This window comes from Dipodomys spectabilis, unplaced genomic scaffold, assembly GCF_019054845.1.
Source record: "Dipodomys spectabilis isolate Male_0828 unplaced genomic scaffold, ASM1905484v1 ptg000174l, whole genome shotgun sequence".
NCBI lineage: Eukaryota > Metazoa > Chordata > Mammalia > Rodentia > Heteromyidae > Dipodomys > Dipodomys spectabilis.
In genome coordinates, this window is record NW_024870851.1 from 5724860 (window position 1) to 5739626 (window position 14767).

The 14767-nt window shown below is 37.4% G+C and overlaps 1 protein-coding gene across 3 annotated transcripts in view; it reads right to left on the reverse strand.

Annotated features, from left to right (window-relative positions):
- The window catches only part of Ubr3 (ubiquitin protein ligase E3 component n-recognin 3), a 179880-nt gene that overhangs the window by 96137 nt on the left and 68976 nt on the right, over nucleotides 1-14767 (reverse strand). For all 3 annotated transcript variants that reach the window (XM_042694038.1, XM_042694039.1, XM_042694037.1), the window contains exons 11-18: nucleotides 12758-12844; nucleotides 7306-7371; nucleotides 7131-7220; nucleotides 3828-3956; nucleotides 2514-2566; nucleotides 2299-2432; nucleotides 1908-1993; nucleotides 267-408 (exon numbers count right to left, since the gene is read on the reverse strand). In XM_042694038.1, the coding sequence (XP_042549972.1) occupies nucleotides 267-408; nucleotides 1908-1993; nucleotides 2299-2432; nucleotides 2514-2566; nucleotides 3828-3956; nucleotides 7131-7220; nucleotides 7306-7371; nucleotides 12758-12844 (787 nt within the window). The remainder of the gene's footprint in view (nucleotides 1-266; nucleotides 409-1907; nucleotides 1994-2298; nucleotides 2433-2513; nucleotides 2567-3827; nucleotides 3957-7130; nucleotides 7221-7305; nucleotides 7372-12757; nucleotides 12845-14767) is intronic.

A 14767-nucleotide genomic window follows, 5' to 3' on the forward strand; every position in this document is an offset into this window, starting at 1 on the left:
CTCTTTTGTTCTATAATTTATTCACTTATGATCAAGTGTACAAGTAAGACTTCATATCTAAAGTTCCTTTTATAATTTAGAGCCAACTAAGAAGGCTTATTGTAACATAAAACCAAATTTATAAATAAATGGAAGCAATATCACTAGTTACCTTAAAGATATAAATTTATAAAACAAGAACAGAAGAAAACAAAACTAAATGAATAAAAAGCAAACATCTTCAGAGACTGATTTTTGGAGGAACATATTTATGTATGTAAACATACCTTTGGGAGTATACATGCCTTGTTGCATAGAACCTCCAGGTTCAAAAACAGGAGCCTTAAAATCAGCTACTGCTGATAAAACTGATTCAAAGCTGTAACTGCCTGGAATAATGCCACTTTTGGGATTAGGATTTTCTGGAATATGATGCATGTGTCAAGAAAAAAAAATTAATGACTAAAATCCAGCTTCATAGTACAAAGAGTAAAGTTTATTTTACTGAAACAGGGAATTGGCTGTAATGTATAAACTTGGCCACAAGAGGGCTACATAACAGTTCAATAACAACCTGGTGTCTTCTTTCTCAGTATTTTAAATCTAAGAGCCAATAAATAAACTCTATGATTAAGTAGTCTCATAATATATTTTCTCCCAAACAAACTCATCAAATTTGAGAAAATGAGAGGAAGGAATTTTAATTGATTCTCATTTTTGCCATTTTGTAAATAATAATATATTTCCTCAGAAAAAATATATACTAAAAATAAGCCAAGAATTTTATGACTAAATATTTTACTTTTCCAAAAACACAAAATTTTTCAAAAGTAAAGATGGTAAGCAAATTTAAGTAAAAACATGAAGAAGCATACCACAAAGATTTTCTGTCTATTATTACATAGTCTATACTTGAAAGATAAAAAGAACACTTTTGTTCTGTTATAGACAGAATAAAATTGATACCACTTATGAAAACCTTGAAAAGTGTCCAACAATAATTCTAATAGAAGTCAGTTCACATAATCAAATTTTTATATCCAATTCTTCCAAATGCAGTCACAAGGTACATACATAAGAAACTTAGTCAAATGTTTTCATTTATGCCAGTATTAAAGCTTGAATTCAAGGCCTCATGCATTTACTTAGCTTTTTTGCTAAAGACTGACACTCTACCAGTGAGCAACATCTCCACTACTGTATTTGTTGTTGTTGTTGTTGTTGTTGTTTTGTCAGTCATGGGGCTTGAATGTTGGGCCTGGGTGCTGTCCTTGAGCTATTCAGCTCAAGGCCAGTGCTCTATCACTTAAGCCACAGCACCACTTCTGGTTTTCTGATGCTTAATTGGAAATAAAGAGTCTCCCAGACTGTCCACCTAGGCTAGCTTTGAACCATGATCCTCAGATCTCAGCCTCCTGAGTAGCTAGGATTACAGGTGTGAACCACAGGTGCCCGGCTTACTGTTTTTTTGCTAATTAACTGAAGATAAGTCTCTCAGATTTGTCTAAGGTTACAAGTGTGAGCCACTCGGACCCAGCTCAAAATAACATTATGTTTATCTAAAATCTTTATTAACTAAGGCATCCACGACATGCTCAGTTGTTTTATCAGTCCTATACAAAGAACATTTCTAGTTTGTAGACAGTAATCTGAAACCTTAAAAATTCTTTAAGATTGAATTCTAACAAATCTTCATTCTAACAAATGCTTAAATCCTTAGTAAAAGTAATTATAAGGTAGGCCTTTAACTATTAGCCATAAATTCTAGCTTAGATATATATAAAAAGGAGACCTGACTACCTTTAATAAAATGTTCACTTTCATATACACAGAAACACAGATAGATATACACACACTTACTTTTAATCTATGAAAATCCTTTTTTTAGTTCTTATTACTAACAGCAAATTAAACTTTTAAAAGGATATAAGGTCCAGCAATGAGCTATGTGTCCTGTCATTCATACACAGCTGGGCTACCATCTCTGCCCTGAGAATCTCATCATCTGACATTCCTAAAATTATTAAAAATGGAATTAATCAGTCTGGGTATAAATGATTTTATTATGTCAATTTATCTAATACAGAATGCTTCAAATTAAAGACAAAAGAATGTCATGCCTCAAATTTAAATGTATTGTACTACCTTTAGCAAGAGGTTTTTCAAAAGTTATTCTCAAAGTTTTACCAACTTTGAAACATGCCAACATGTTTAAATATATCCACATCCTTTCCTATTTTCATAAGCCAGTTACTAACAAAGGAGCAGAGGAAGATAGGAAGAACAGTTAATACTTAAGTATCTGTACTAGTGGTTTACCTAAATGTAAACGAAGACTCAAAAGAATCACAAGAAATGTAAGAGCGCCTTCCAGCATTGATCTCTCATGCTCTGCATCAAGAACTGTATTTTGATGTTGTGAAGCCATTGTCAATAAATCTACCACCTTAAATCTATAAGAAACATTTGAGACAAATTACAACAAAATTAAAACAAATACTTCTTAATACCTGTGTTCATAAATATATGCTTACCTTTCAAAGACAGATGATATAAAATAATCTGGGTCAAGTCTAGATGCACAAACCTTCAAAAACAAAAGAAAAATAACTTTCTCCATATGCAGTTTTATTTCTTAATCATGTTCATCTTTTTTTCTATACCTTATTACATTTTGACATGTTGGGGATCAAACAGACACAGAGAGGAAGTTAGAGACAAGTAAAAAATATAAATTATTAATAGCAATAGTTAATTCCCAAAAGCAAATTTTAAAAAGGAGGGGTAGGAACTGAAAATGTGGCTTAGTAGTAGAGTGCTTGCCTAGCATGTGTGAAGCCCTAGGTTCCTTTCTGCAGTACCACATAAACAGAAAAAGCCAGAAGTAGAGTTGTGGCTCAAGTGGTAGAGTGCTAGCCTTGGGCAAAAGAAGCTCGGGGACAGCACCCAGGTCCTGAGTTCAAGCCCTAGAACTGCGCCCCCCCCAAAAAAAAACTTACCTGAAAACAAAATCTTTCATCTAAGTCAATACCCCTTTATCTAATTCTCACACACCAACCCAGCATTTTCTCTGCACAGGACCAAGTTAGGTAAACAGGCACAGATCTTGTACCACAAGCATATTCATACTAGCTAGACCTAATCTGCTTCCCCTGTGTTGCTTTGCTTTTCTTGAAGAAACCTCACCCTACCTCCTCCTCTAAGAAATCAATGAGCATTTTTCATTCTTATTTCTTCCAAACCAACACACACACACACACACACACACACACACACACACACACACACACACACACACACACACACACACACACACACACACACACACACACACAGAGAGATTACATAATATGCCTAAAGAAACCCAAGGACTAAGCATCAAATAAAGCTAATTGTTCTCCTGGCTCCTGGTTCCTGACAATAACCTGATGCTCCCCTCATGGCCAATATGATATGGCCTATACTATTCTCTTGGGAAATGTATATGACAGCTAGGGGCTGGTGGCTCATGCCTGTAATCCTATCTACTCAGGAGGCTGAGATCTGAGGATCATGGTGCAAAGCCAGCCCAAGCAGGAAAGGCCATGAGCCTCTTATCTCCAATAAATGACCAGAAAACCTGAAGTGGCACTATGGCTCAAGCACTAGCCCTGAGCTGAACAACTGAGGGACAGCACCCAGGCCCAAAGTTCAAGCCCCACAACTGACCCAAAAAAAAAGGAAATATATATGACAAATTATTCTTTCAATGATCTGACCTCTCCAAGTCACCCTCAGTCACCTCTATAAAGTAAAATTAAGTACATGCAATTCTTAAGTACATCATCTGCATTATTAAGCTGGCTTACCTGCAATAGGTAGATGTCGGGATCAATCATGGAATTACAGAAATGAGACTGGACATAAGTCATGGCTTGTCCTTTGATTTGCAGACCATTTCTTACCCACATATTGCTATGGATTTCAGCAAGACTTGCCTAATAAAATAAAGTAATTAGCAAATAAATCATCTAAATATAGTATTTCTAAAACTGCATATTAGAAAGCCCTCATGCCTGTAATCCTAGTTACTCAGGAGGCTGAGATCTGAGGATCACAGTTCAAAGCTAGCCCCAGCAGGAAAATCTGTGAGACTCATCTCCAATAAACCACTAAAAAACTGGAAGTGGCAGTATGGCTCAAATGGTAGAGCGCTCACCTTTAGCTGAAGAGCACAGGGACAGTGCCAAAGCCCAGAGTTAGCCCCATGACTGACAAAAAAAATGCATATTAGACAATCATTTTTATGTATTTTATGACTTATTCATATTATGAGCCTGATGTCTTATCCAACATTAAGGTACATATTATTTTTTAGTTGCTCGTTTACCTTTTTTTTTTGGCCAGTTGTAGAACTTGAACTCAAGGCCTGGGTGCTGTCCTGAGCCTCTTTCACTCAAAGCTAGTGCTTTCCCACTTTAGCCACAGCTCTACTTTTGGTTTTCTGGTGGTAGAGATTACAATCTCAACTTTTCTACCCTGGCTGGCTTTGAACCATGATTCTCAGATCTCAACTGAGTAGCTAGGATTACAGGCATGAGCCACCAGTGCGCAGCTTTATTTTTATTATTTTTTAATGGTACTAGAATTTTAACCCAAGGCCTTGTGATTGCTACAGAGTCATTCTAACATTTGAGCAATGTCCCCAGATCTGTTTGTTATTTCTGACATACAGATTCTCAAAGGTCAGACTAGTTTTGAACTCATGATCTTCTAGCCTCAGCCAGGGATTAAAGGTATTTAGAATGACTCAGCCTATTACTAATTTTTTGAATGGGGCGGGGCAGTCCTGGGGCTTGAAGTTTGAGCCTAGGCTCTGTCCCTGAATTTATTTTGCTCAAGGCAAGCATTCTACCACTTGAGCCACAGTGCCATTTCCAGTTTTCTGAGTAATTAATGGAGATGAGACAAAAGGGCTTTCTTGTCCAGGCTGTATTCAAACTGTGATCCTCAGCATGAGCCACCAGCACCCAGCATGTTAAATTTTTTTAATTGCTACTTTTTGGGGAATTTATACATGAGCCCATTTCTAATACTTGCCTCTGGATATATTTGTAATCGTTTTACTGAAATCTTTCTAAGAAATCAATGGGCATTTTTCATTCTTATTTCTCCCAAACCACCTCCCCCACAAAAAAAAAAATTACATATTATGTTAAAGAAACCCAAGAAATAAGCACAAAATAAAGCTAATTATTCAGGCAATGAATTCAATCTACAGCTTTAATGTAACTTAATCAACCTCCAATCTAAATAACTCATCTTCCAAATAACGAAAAGTGAAAAGAAAATCCAATTCAAATAAATCTTCTTACTGTATTAATATTTAATTCTTCATATTTTATGCCCATTATCAACTAAAACTAAACACTCCGATATTGATTTTTTTGGGGGGGAGGGAGGGGTCCAGTCATGGGGCCTGAACTCTGGGCCTGGGTGCTGTCCCTCTGCTTTTCAGCTCAAGGCTAGTGCTTTACCACTTGAGCCACAGTGCCACTTCCAGCTTTTCTCTTTTTGCTTTTGTGGTGCTGAGGAATCGAACCCAGGGCCTCAGGCATGCAAGGCAAGCGCTCTACCACTGAGCCACCTTCCTAGTCTGTCCGATATTTTTTTTTACTTGACCCCAATCCCTAGTTTTGAAGTTCAAAAATAGTTAACAATCTAAAATTGCCAGGATTAATTGAAATGTAATTTTTTTTTATTTTTTTTTTTGTTGGTCATGGGGCCTGAACTCTGGGCCTGGGCACTGTCCCTCAGCTGTTCAGCTCAAGGCTAACACTCTACCACTTGAGCCACAGCTCCACTTCTGGCTTTTTCTGCTTATGTGGTACTGAGGAATCAAACCCAGGGCCTCATGCATGCAAGGCAAGCACTCTACCACGGAGCCACCTTCCCAGCCCATAAATCTTTTTTTTAAAGGTTCTCAAGTCATGCTTTAATTACTATAGAACAGCCCACCGTACTAGAGTGGGAGACCCTAAAAGATCTTGTGCATTGGCCAAGAATCAAACTCCGGCTTCTCAGGTAGCAACTAGAAATCCTGTCACTGACCCACCAATGCTACAATGTAAATCTTTCTAATGTATTTAGAAGGCTGGCCAACAAAATCACACTGTAAGAACTAAAGTCTCAGCACTTATTCAAACTAATGCTTTTCTTTCAATAGGACAAAGAAATTGAGAACCAAACAATTAATTATGTAAAAATGTAAAAAATAAAAGTATGCAAACAATAAAATTTTGGTAATACCAAGACTAGAAACTATTGAGTTTTCAAACTCCTTAAATAGCATTAAAGCTGTTCGAACTTCTCTATAAGTTACAAAGTATAGTAAAGAAGTCCTGGGGGACTGGGTGATATAATCAGAAGGCTGAAATCTGGAGGACTATAGTTTGAAGACAGCCTAGAAAGAAAAATCTTCAAAACTGTTTAAAATAACTAGCAAAAAGCCAGATTCAGCAGAGTGCCAGTGGCTCAAGCTGTAATCCTAGCTCCTCAGGAGGCTGCAATCTGAAGATCAAGGTTCAAAGTCAATTAGGGCAGGAAAGTCCATGACAATCTTATCTCCAATTTACCAACAAAAATCCAAAAATAGAACTGTGGTTCAAATGGTAGAGTTCTAGCCTTGAGCTAAAAAGCTAAGGGAGCCCAGCAACAGTGGCTCATACCTATAATCCTAGCTACTTACTAGGCTGAGATCTGAGGATAGTGGTTCAAAGCCAGCCTGGGCAGGAAAGTCTGTGAAACTCTTATCTCCAAATAACCACCAGAAAACTGGAAGTGAAGAAGTGGCTCAAGGTGGTAGAGTGCTAGCCTTGAGCAAAAGGGCTGAGGGACAGCACCCAAGCCCTGAGTTCAGTCACCAAAAACAAGTTCAAATTCTCCTACTGGCAAAATTTTTTAAAAAAAATCCTGAAGGAAATTAAATATTATAAAACAAACAAAAATATCTGATTATAATCTGGGGGGAAAATCAAAACTTTCAACTTCTTTTAAATATTCAAACATTTTAGACATACTAACAATGATTTTAAAAAAAAACACAAAATAAGGAAAGAATCATTTAACCATGGAATCCAATTCAAAAGAATTTTTTAGTAATGAATACATACTTGAATTTGGAGTGGGTGAATCATTAGTTTCATTAACATTTCCTGATCTGGTAAAACAGAATCCAAATCTAGTTCTTGACATTTCACAGCCTAAAAATTATGATTGAAAAAAGTTAGTAATTCAACATTTGTTCCAAAATTTAAAAAAAATACAATCGTTTAATGATAATCATACCTTACTCAAAAACATAGCATAGTAACGATGTAGTGGCAGATGAAAAGTAACTTGGTTAGGTGCTGGCTGAAATAAACAAAATCTACAAGTTAAGAATGTTCATCAGAAACTCCAAGAAAGTTTTAAAACTTTAAAAATATATATTATGCTGTGCTGGGTTCGATCTCTAATACTGCAAATATAGATAGATAGATATACATACATTCACACATGCAACACACATGCTTCTTTTCTAACTCAGACCACCTCACTTGAATCTAACACATTTTTTTTTGGGGGGGGGGTCCGGTCATGGGGCCTGAACTCTGGGCTTGGGCGCTGTCCCTCAGCTCTTCAGCTCAATGCTAGTGCTCTACCACTTGAGCCACAGCGCCACTTCCGCCTTTTGTCTTTTTGCTTATGTGGTGCTGAGGAATCGAACCCAGGGCCTCAGGCATGCAAGGCAAACGCTCTACCACTGAGCCACCTTCCCAGCCCCTTCTTACACATTTTTATCCAACCTTAAATTTTTTAACAATACAGCTTTAAAAATATATATAACTATTTTTGGGCTGGGAATGTGGCTTAGTGGTAGAGTGCTTGCTTAGAATGCATGAAGCCCTAGGTTCACTTCCTCAGTACCACATAAACAGAAAAAGCTGGAAGTGGAGCTATGGCTCAAGTGGTAGTAGAGTTCTAACCTTGAGCAAAAAAAGCAGCTTAGGGACAGTGCCCAGGCCCTGAGTTCAAGCCCCAGATGTGGCAAAAAAAAAAAAAAAAAAAAAAACACTACTTTTTTTATTATCTTTAAGTATAAAGAGATTACTGTTTAACTTGTCAGTTTATGAGTACAATGCATCTTGATCAATATCACCCCTTTCATCATTCTTCCCCAGCCCTCCCAACCAATAAAAAGAAATCACTGTTGGTAGAATTAGTCCAAATTTATTTATTTATTTATTTATTTATCCTTCCTGGGGCTTGAACTCGGGGCCTGGGCACCGCCCCTGAACTTCTTTTGCTCAAGGCTAGCACTATACCACTTGAGCCACAGTGCCACTTCTGGCTTTTTCTATTTATCTGGTACTGAAGCATCAAACACAGGGCTTTATATATGCTAGTCAAACACTCCAACACTAAGCCACATTCCCAACCCAGAGTTATACCAACTTTAAACACCAAGAACAAATTCCTTGAAGCTAGAAATTACATACTCATCTCTGAATCCTCTGAAACATCTAGCACAAACTAACTTTTTTAAACTTAATTAAGCTAAAGAAAATAATCATTATGGAAACAGAATGAATAGATTTCTTTCTATAGAAGTCCATGTGAGATTCAGCACGCCCAAGTATCCCAAACATGATAGTAATAATAATTGCAACAAACATTCACTGAGCATTTATTATGCATCAATCACCATGCTGAACAATTTATTCATAAAAGTTTAATCCCCGCAACTTTAATCCCCACAAGAACACTCTGGGGTTGTAACTATTTGTATTCCCATTGTACAAATAGGGAAACTCAGGTTTAGAAAACTTAAGTAATTTCCTGAAGCTCTAAAGTAGTAGAGATGATGGGTCAGTGTGGACTCCACAGTTATCTTTGGAGTGGTAAAAGAACCTGGCAGCTATAAACTGATAAAGACATGCAAAGTGATCTGGGATTCTTTCAACAGCTGGGTGACATGCCACTCCAATCATTGTCAAATTTTCCCAGTCTCTACAGCAAAACTTAATATTATTACTTTGACAGACTGGTGAATATTATAAAATTGATATTCTCATGGATCATGATTTCACTATAAAGCAGCACTGGTTCTTAAAGATCTCATAAGTGGGGCTGGGAAGGTGGCTCAGTGGTAGAGTGCTTGCCTTGCATGCATAAGGCCCTGGGTTCAATTCCTCAGCACCACATAAGCAGAAAAAAACAGAAGTAGAACTGTGGCTCAAGTGGTAGAGTGCTAGCCTTGAGCTGAAGAGCTGAGGGACAGTACCCAGGCACAGAGTTCAGGTCCCATGACCCACAAAAAAAAAAAAAAAAATACTCACAAGTTTAGTAAATACTTTTCCATTAAAAATATTTATCCAGAACATTCTGGTTACTGTGCTGGAGTGATAACATTCCAGAAGAGTTATATATGAAGTTATACATCACCATCTCTGAAATAATTATCAAAAGGCACACATCCTCCTCAATATGTGATGCTATACAAAATTATGAATGAAAGTCTGCCTTCTATAAAAGAAAAAAAAAAACTCTGACACATTTTAAAACACTGAGGTAAACTGGGTGCCAGTGCCTCACTCCTATAATCTACTCAGGAGACTGAGAAATAAGAATCATAGTTCACAGTCAGCCCAGGAAGGAACATTCCTGAGACTTGCCTCCAATAAACTACTCAAAAAAAGCCAGAAATGTGTGGCTGTGGCTCAAGTAGTAGAGTGCCAGCCTTAAGCAAAAAGAAGCTCAGGGACAGTGCCCAGGCCCAAAGTACAAGCCCCACAACTGGCAAAACAAAACACTGAGAACATTGATAAGTAACATAAGCCAGTGATATAAATTAGCATAAAAGTTACACCCTGAAATAGGAAGATCTAGCAGAATAGAAGGTAATATACATGCATCCAAATTACTAAATATAGACTATGGAAGCCATGTTTTTCACTTGTAAAGAAAACTACAATGGGGCTGGGAAGGTGGCTCAGTGGTAGAGCGCTTGCCTTGCACACATGAGGCCCTGGGTTCGATTCCTCAGCACCACATAAGCAAAAAGAAAAAAAAAAAAAAGCCGGAAGTGGTGCTGTGGCTCAAGTGGTAGAGCGCTAGCCTTGAGCTGAAGAGCTGAGGGACAGCGCCCAGGCCCAGAGTTCAGGCCCCATGACCGGACCCAAAAAAAAAAAAAAAGAAAACTACAATGATGTATATATGGTGTTAGACTTTAAAATATCAATTTAAACTTGTATCTATATAAATTTACAATATTCATACATATATGCCTAACCTCTGATCACTGTTAGAGTGTGGGGAAGAGTAACACCCCAAAGGCAATGAACACTCCTAGCACCCACTCTTGCTTTGTAAATACTATTTGCCACTAAAAATCACCCTGTATTCTTAGAAAATGACTGATTCCAGAATGGAATGTAGAAACCATACAAAGAGCAAGCAACATCTTGTTGGGACATTAAACCAAGAAAGTACTCAAAGAATGAGTACTTAAAAGGGGTTCTTAGTCCCCAAGTCTAAAACATCAAATAATAACAGAAATGGATGAAACCCACTGACTAGAACAGAAAGTAAATATCACCACAGTTAAAAATAAATGAATGGCTGGGCACCAGTGGCTCAAACCCGCAATCCTAGCTACCCAGCTGGCTGAGATCTGAAAATGGATGTTCAATGTCAGCCGCAGGAAAAGTCTGTGAGACTCCAAAATAAACTACTCAGAAAAAGCTAGAAGTGGCACTGTGGTTCAAGTGGTACAGCATTAGCCTTAAGCACAAAGAGGCTTAGAGACAGCACTCAGGCCCTGAGTTCAAACCCAGGCCTGGCAAAAAAAAGAATGAATTGAAAATTGAGTAAGAAAACAAGTTTATTTGCATAGGTTCAAAGTATGCCCTCACAAACATCAAAAGTAACTTTATGATGAAAATGTCTAGTAGACATTACCCTAATCAAGTGATCAAAAAGCAAATTATCAGGACAAAAACAAATTATAAACTAGCAGGAGACAATTAGACTCTAACATCACTTCTAGAATCTTCCTTGAATCTAATCATGAAATAAACCTAAACTGAGGAACAGTCTATTGGCAAAACATTATTGATCCATAATATTCAAAATATTACTGTCTGAAAAAAGAAAAAAAAAACTGAGAAACTGTAGCAAGATGAGACTAGACACATAATAACAAAATGCAATATGAAATCGTTAATAATCAGATTCTCTTGCTATAAAGAATAATTGCTAGAACAAGAGTTCTAAGAATTTGATATAATTATGGTAATGATTTTATGGTTGCATTCTGGTTATGTAAGAGAATCTTATTTGTAGCAAGCACGCATTGCAGTGTTTGGGGTTACTGAGGTATCAAGTCAACAGCCTAATTATAAAATGACTCAAGAAAATAAAGTTCTTTGCATTCCTAACTTTGACTATTGAAAAAAAATGTTTTTAAAGAAACAACTCAAGGGGCTGGGAAAGTGGCTCATTGGTAGAGTGCTTGCCTTGCATGAATGAGACCCTGGGTTCAATTCCTCAGCACCCCATTAAGCAGAAAAAGGAGGAAGTGGATCTGTGGCTCAAATGGTAGAGCACTAGCCTTGAGCTGAAGAGCTGAGGGATAGCGCCCAGGCTCATAATTCAGACCCCATGACCGACAAAAAAAAAAAAAGGAAAGGAAAGGAAAGGAAAGGAAAGGAAAGGAAAGGAAAGGAAAGGAAGGAAGGAAGGAAGGAAGGAAGGAAGGAAGGAAGGAAGGAAGGAAGGAAGGAAGGAAGGAAGGAAGGAAGGAAGGAAGGAAGGAAGGAAGGAAGGAAGGAAGGAAGGAGAAAGAAAGAAAGAAAGAGGGAGGGAGGGAGGGAGGGAGAGGGAGGGAGGGAGGGAGGGAGGGAGGGAGGGAGGGAGGGAGGGAGGGAGGGAGGGAAGACTCAAACGCTCCTCCATATGTACAGATACAGACACAAATATAAACACACATAAATGCAACCAGAAGGGTCCTACAAGTTCAAATAGGATGAGGGGAGAAAAGGGACTACTCTGAAATATGGTCTTTCTATTGCCTATGACATATTCTGACCCTACTCCATAAAAGGAACAGAAGGGACTTCTGATGATAAATTTAACTAATGAAAATAATGACTTTCAACATAGTATGTCCTGTGTCAGCTTTTCTCTTTTATTATAAATAAAACCCACTTTTGTTCCATCTCATCTTTTCATTCTCTAACAAGAACACTGTCCAATGAAGTTGTATTACAACTTTCATTAATTTCCCCTATTTGATTTACATTTAGGAAAACATTTTTACCTCTTCAACTAAAAGAAGTTTCTCTCTTGAGAAACAATGACATATACACTTAAATTGAGAAAAATAAATTATGCCTTGTTTCTCTAGGAAGCAGAATGATTAATGTACTGGAATTTTTTTAAATAACTGGTTACTTTTTATCCTGTCTTAAAATATTATGTTAATTCTGAACTCTTACCTCTCCCATGAAAGGATACCATTATTTTCTATGGTAATTAGAATCTACCACTGTTCTTCTTAAATACTTAGACTTACATTAAAAGGACCCATCTAGGCAGTCCAGGGATATAATTCAGTGGCAGAGCACTTTGCTAGTATGCAAAGCCCTGCACTTAATTCCTAGCACCATAGCCAACTACATATAGATATAAATATAGATATGGGGATATAGGTAGATTAAACAAACACACACATACATTTTTTTAGATAAGTACATACCTCATCTACAAAGTTAATAGCATCAAACCAGTCTTGAAGAGCTTCTAGGCAATATCTTACAACATTTCGTGTATATTCTTGCGTTTCCTGAAAAAATAATTTATGTCAGTTTTGTAGTATATAGTCACCTACACTCTCAACAGTAAATTATATGTAATACATAGTTACATAATAGTAAATGTCAATTATTTTCAAGATAATCACTATATTTGCTATTTCAAGAAATTAAGAACAATAACTAGTAACAAATACAAAAATTAAAGAACATGATGTGCATTCTTTTATATATCACAGAAAAGATTTTAAGTACAGTTAAGTCTAGTTCCATTTCAAGAGATACCGCCCCCAAATTATATAAATTCCTTAAAGTTATAGTTTAATAAATCTAGTCTCTCTTGGGTTGAAGAAAAAGTACTAGAAGCCGGGTGCCGGTGGCTCACGCCTGTAATCCTAGCTACTCAGCAGGCTGAGATCTGAGGACCACGGTTCAAAGCCAGCCTGGGCAGAAAAGTCCATGAGACTCTTATCTCCAATAAACCACTCAAAAACCAGAAGTGACACTGTAGCTCAAGTAACAGAATGCTAGCCTTGAGCACAAAGAGACTCAAGAACAGCACCCAGGCCCTGAGTTCAAGCCCCAGGACTTATCCAAAAGAAAAACCACAGAATGAATTAACACCCCTGCAACACAATTAATTCTTGAAAACATTACACTAAAAACAGAAGACAAACACAAAAGGCCACATATGATTACACTGATATGAAATAGTTACAGTCTATGAATCACTAGATTCATAGAAAGAAAGTAATGCGTGATCTTTCAGGATATATGAGAATGTTAGAACTGGGAGATTTGTGATTCCCTTTGGGGATGAGAGAAATGTTCTGAAATTAATAATTGTACAACTCTGGGAATACAATATAAGCCATTGAATTATATACCTCAAAATGGTAAAAACAGCAGGGCACTGATGGCTCATGCCTGTAATCAAAACTACTCAGAAGCTGGATTTGGGGCTGGGAAGATGGTTCAGTGGTAGAGCTCTTGCCTTGCATGCATGAGGCCCTAGGTTTGATTCCTCAGCACCACATAAGTAGAAAAAGCCAGAAGTAGAGCTGTGGCTCAAGTGGTAGAGCGTTAGACTTGAGCTGAAGAGCTAAGAGACAGTGCCCAGGCCCAGAGTTCAGGCCCCACAACCGACAAAAAAAAAAAAAGCTGAGATTTGAGGATCAGGGTTCAAAGCTAGTCCAGGCAGTGAAGTCTATGAGACTCTAATCTCCAATTAACCACCAAAAACTGGAAGTAACGCTGTGGTAGAGTGTTAGACTTGAGCAAAAGGGCTCAGGACAGCACCCACACCCTGAGTTCCAGCCTGAGACCAGCTCAAAAAAAAAAAAAAGAGAGAGAGAGAAGAAAGGTTAAAATAGCGAATAATGTAATTTTAAGGGTATGTTGGGGCATCAACAACAGAGTCAAATAGTTTTAATTCATCAGCTCTCTATATAATCTGTACCTTTTTAAAAAAAAAAAAAGAAAGAAAGAAAAAGCTGAGTCTCATATCCATTTCTTTTTTCCCCCAAATCAAATTTAACTATGTAGTACAGACTGGATCAAACTCATAATCTTCTTGCCTCAGCCTCCCAAGTGATGGGATTATAGGCCTGTGGTACCATTCCAGGCTCCCACATTCATTCTTGATTTCTTTATCCTGCTCATCTCCACATCTTAGCATTTCTTCCATAACATTTTCCTAAGCTCAGGTCTATTTTACTGCAACCATCTAGCCCAAAAATCATGTATCTAGTTACTTTGCCACCAGTCTCTTTCAGTCTATCCTGTACAAGAGTTAGCCTTACAAAAATACTACTTTACACTCTGTTCCCTGTCTCCCACTGAAAAATAAAATTTAATTTACATGCTTCCATGAATAATCTGTCTTAACCAAACTAAAGTAACAAGTAACTCATGTATAAAAGTTTTGAAAACCAAATATTCTCCTTTTTTTCTCA